The 4,690-nt window shown below is 36.0% G+C and overlaps 1 protein-coding gene across 1 annotated transcript; it reads left to right on the top strand.

The window, feature by feature from the left end:
* Positions 1-1,691: 1,691 nt before the first annotated feature.
* AK88_01767 (uncharacterized protein) lies at positions 1,692-3,623 on the top strand (the record flags this gene model as incomplete). Its single annotated transcript, XM_012479402.1, has 1 exon — positions 1,692-3,623. One exon carries the CDS (start codon positions 1,692-1,694, stop codon positions 3,621-3,623), a length of 1,932 nt encoding a protein of 643 aa, XP_012334825.1.
* Positions 3,624-4,690: the final 1,067 nt, after the last annotated feature.

The following is a 4,690-nucleotide window of genomic DNA, read 5'->3' as shown; positions in this document are numbered from 1 at the left end:
GGGCCATTCGTGTTGGTGTTACTTTTTTTTTTTATATGCCACTTGGGCCATTCCTGTTGTGCCTTTTCTTTACCTGTTTTTTTTTTTTTTATTTTGTTTTTTTATATAACTTCTCGCACGTTGCAGTGGGTGTTTAAAAAATTTTTATCGTCCATTTCAGCATACTGAGATGTAGCACATGCAGCTTACACGGCATTAGGGAAAAGCACTTATTATGTGCTTGTTTATACATAGGGCATTTTTCGCCAACGCATAAGCAATACGTGTCGCGGTGAACAACAATGTGAATAGGCCACTTGCGTAACAAAAGTGTTTACGTATCCCTATTTAATTTTTTTAGCAGTTTTTTCACCTGCGTTTTTTCGTTAATTCCATGGCCCAGTGACAAATACGTTTTTTTTTTTTTTTTTTAGCTGTTTTACGCGCAGCTTACGTTTGAACTACTATCTCGTACGTGAATATAAAAAAGTGCCAGCGATATTTTCCGAGGAAGCGTAAGAGTATCATTTTTTGCGTTAACCTTTTCGTTCATTTTGCGTTCATTTTTGAGATCATTTTGTGTTCATTTTTTGCGATCATTTTGCGTTTATTTTTCGTTCCCGTTTGCGTTCCCTTCTGCGTGCCTGTTGCTTTCTTTTTTGCGTTCTTCCGTACGTTAATCCCTACGGTCATTTTTCCCCCTTTTAATTTAACGCCTTTTCTGTTCTACTATTTTCCTCATTTGTGAGAAAATTTGAGAAAGTTGTTATCCCCCAAAGACGCTACACATCCATCAGTGATGTGAACTCTCCTAAGGAGCATTTCTCAAGTCCATAATTTTAACCACACATATTTTCAGCATGCCCCTATGTTCATTTACTTGCGTATGCATATTCCTGCATAGGGCCTTTTGATCAGCCAACTTCTTTTCGGCCCCTTTCGTTTTTTCTCACCTTATTTTATTTATATATTTACTTATTTATTATTTTTTTTTTTTTCACTGTTGTTATCGTGTTGTTCTTCCTTTTTTGGTACCCAATTGTTTAAGTCAGCGGGTCACCCGTACATGCATGTAAAAGGATAAGCATTCGAGAGATACCTCCGCAGCGTTATTCCTTAAGGGGTGTTTTAAAAGAAGCTGCAGATTTTTTTCTCTTACCAATTCCATGGTTTGTTAATTTTGACATAAAAAAGAAGAAATCACTCTCGTGATTTTCCCCCAAGAAATTCGTGTAGATATGCCCTACTGCATCAGTCTCATGAGTACGTGAATGCACACATATATATGCACATATGCATATATTATGTTAACGTTATGTACGCCCCCATGTATGCGCCTTTGCGCGTAGGTACGCTGACGTAAGCCGTATACTCCTCCTTGCGCTTATTTCACCTGTGCGTGTGTATGACCACTTAAAACATGCAACTGCAGATGCGCTTGCCAGCCTGTGCGAACGCAAACAAGTCCATGTGCCTCGCATCCATACGTCGGTGCACACGTGAGAATAGCTCGTCGACGCGTAACCGCATAAACGGGCACACATGTTCACCCCCCTATATTGCTGCCCCAATTGAAAAGGTAGTTAATTTCGCACATACCACCCACGAACAGAAGAGGAAAAGGTATCACCATCATTTAGGTAGTTTGCAGATACACACAAGAAGGCGCTTTAATGGTATAAAATGGTTTGTGAGAAAAACTAAAGGAAACAATGCCAGAACGAAATGAACAGGTTAAGGAAAGTAATGGTCCCATAAACGATTTATCCATTGGAAGTACTAGCGAGGATGAGAACCCGAAGATAAATAATAGCGATGGGATCAACAAGGAAAAGAAGAAAAAAAAAAAATTATCGAATGGGGATATCAATGTAGGAGAAAAAAAAAAAAAGGAGGAAGTCAACGTGAATAACCACGTAGAGGATGACAAACAGGAATCACACAACGGCGACATTTACGAGGAGGAAGACAAAACCAACATAACAAATGATGATAATTATTCCGAAGAAGATAAAACTGTAGACAGGACCAGAAGTAAAAGCAGAAGTCTAGATACAAATAACGAAGGTGCAGATGATATAGATAAATTTAGGAATTGGAATAATAATGGATACAAGAAAAAGAAAAGCATTGACGAAATAAACGGAAAGGGAGAAAATGGGGAAGATCAAAATCTGATAAAAAATAACCAAAAGATAGAATGTAGGAGGAGGAAAAGTAGTAGTAAGGAAATCAAATGTTACAAAGATTTAAAATATCTGAAGGATTATGCTAATTTAAAAAGTACAAACAACAGATTTACAAATTTTATGCGATTTTATGGATACAGGGGAATACCCAATAATGGAAGTAAAAGTAGAATGTCCATATCGAGCCAGAATAGCAATAACAATAATGCAAATTTGAAAAGTCATGAACACAATAAAGATACCTTCAAAGTGAGATTAATCTCAACCATCATACTCATATTTTTATGCTTGCTCACAGTGGCAGCTGGACACTTTTACTGTTCTGTTCTAGTGCTAGTACTCGTAACCGTTGTGTATAGAGAAATCATATCTTTGAAGAGCGTAGAAAACAAGGACAAAAAATTGCCAGAAATTTTTTACATAAGATGGTACTGGTTTGTCTTAACCATATTGACATGGGGTATACCGTGGATTATTCCCAAATTGAAACATCAAATAGGACTCTTTAAGTACATATTAAAATATCACTCTATAATTATGTTCACATCAGCATTTTTTGGATTAGTATGGTTTATACTATCTCTAAGAAAGTTTTCTTTAAGATATCAGTTTTCTCAGATAGGTATCATACTATTATCATCCCTATTTATCGTAACACAATCATTAATGCACATTGCAAATATTTACTCGGGGTTAATTTGGTTTGTAGTGCCCGTAACGTCAGTTGTGGTAAATGATATTTTTGCCTACGTATTTGGGGTCCTCTTTGGAAGAACAAGATTGATCGCATTATCCCCAAAGAAGACAGTCGAAGGATTTATTGGGTCATCTGTTATAACCGTTTTGTATAGCCTAGGTGCAACGTACGTTTTACAAAACTATAAATTCTTTGTTTGTCCTCAAAGTCACATTTCCCTTATACCGTTTTATACGCTGTATACGACCGACTGTGAAAGTAGTTCCATTTTCAAGCCAAAATATTACACCCTACCAAGTCAGTTATCCTCCTTACTATCTATCAATAAGATATATTACACCAACATGGTTTTTCACGGATTAGTTTTGAGCCTCTTTGCCGCGTTTTTGGCACCCTTTGGTGGCTTCCTTGCATCAGGTTTTAAGAGAGCACTAAAAATTAAAGATTTTGGACATTCCATTCCAGGACATGGTGGTGCTACCGATAGATTTGATTGTCAAATTTTTATTGGTATGTTCACCTACATCTATTTGAAAACATTTGTTAAGATTAAAGGGGGGATTAATTATTCCTATGACGTCCTTATCGACTCAATACAGAAATTGGATCATAAGGAAGTTCTTCGCCTTTTTAATCAGCTAAAAAATATGATAGACAAGAAGAGGAGGAAAAACAGCGACAAGAAGAAGGACCAACAAAACAAGCACCATTCCAAGGATGACAAGTGCAACGGCAACAACAGGCAGCCTGTGAGCTAGTCTCGATGCGATCGTTTGTTATATGTACAGACAGATATGTACATATGTGCGTACAATATACATATATATATACATATAATTTACATTTTTATGTAATATTTAGTTCTACTAATGCACAGTCAATAGCAGCGCATGGGCGGTGTTCACCCCCACGTTGTGCAGCGTACATGTGCACACAGCGAAGTTTAAGAAAGCTCGCATTTTCTTGCCCCTTCCTAATTAAATAATTCTTTCCCCCCACCCCTATTTACCCTCCCCACTTTTGTACGCATTTTTTTTATGCACATTTTTGGTACGCCAAAAATATTAAGTGAAAGAGAAAAAGGGAAGAAGACAAGAAGAATAGAAGCTCACTGTACAAGGAGAGCCCCCTCCTTGAATGCGCCCTCCATGCATATTCCTTATTATCACATTAAAGAAAAAAAAAATTGCGTTCGTTTATTTTTTTATTTATTTATATATTTTTTTTTTCTTCTTTGTTTGATACCCTGTTGTGTATCAGTCCGCATGTAAAACCTGTGGTATAAGGCATAATGCGCGTGTGCGTAAGAACTTGTGTATGTATATATATGTATATCTACACACCAACATATCAGCATGTATGTATATGTTTTTTTTTTTCAAATTTAGCTGAGCGTTTAATGGGTGCTCCACATACATTATAACGGTCAAATATATTTATGTACTGCGCGGGTACATGAGCATGTATTATTCCGCAGCATACGACTACAAAATTAATTTAATTAGTTACATTGCATTTTCGGAAACAAAAAGAAAATGAAAAAGCTAACATATGAACAAAAAAAAAAAAAAAAAAAGTGTACATGCTTAGTATGTAAACTGTTCATAAATGTTTGTTTAGCTAGGCAGCCCAGCTACCTAGCTTTTTTTTTTTTTTTTTTTTTCCTTCTTACTCCATTTTATCCCTTTTTAGGATAAATGCTAATTTTCCTTTTGAAATTGTTTTTTGCCTTTTCATTGTTTTTAAGATTAAAAATGATTTTCTTGCCTTCATCTCTACTACACCTCATCCCCTTTTTTTTTTTTTTTTTTTTTTCCCCATGTTG

Source organism: Plasmodium fragile (genome assembly GCF_000956335.1).
Source record: "Plasmodium fragile strain nilgiri unplaced genomic scaffold supercont1.16, whole genome shotgun sequence".
Classification (NCBI taxonomy): domain Eukaryota; phylum Apicomplexa; class Aconoidasida; order Haemosporida; family Plasmodiidae; genus Plasmodium; species Plasmodium fragile.
The sequence above is the reverse complement of the archived record's forward strand: the minus strand, read 5'-3'. Positions and strand labels throughout refer to the sequence as shown.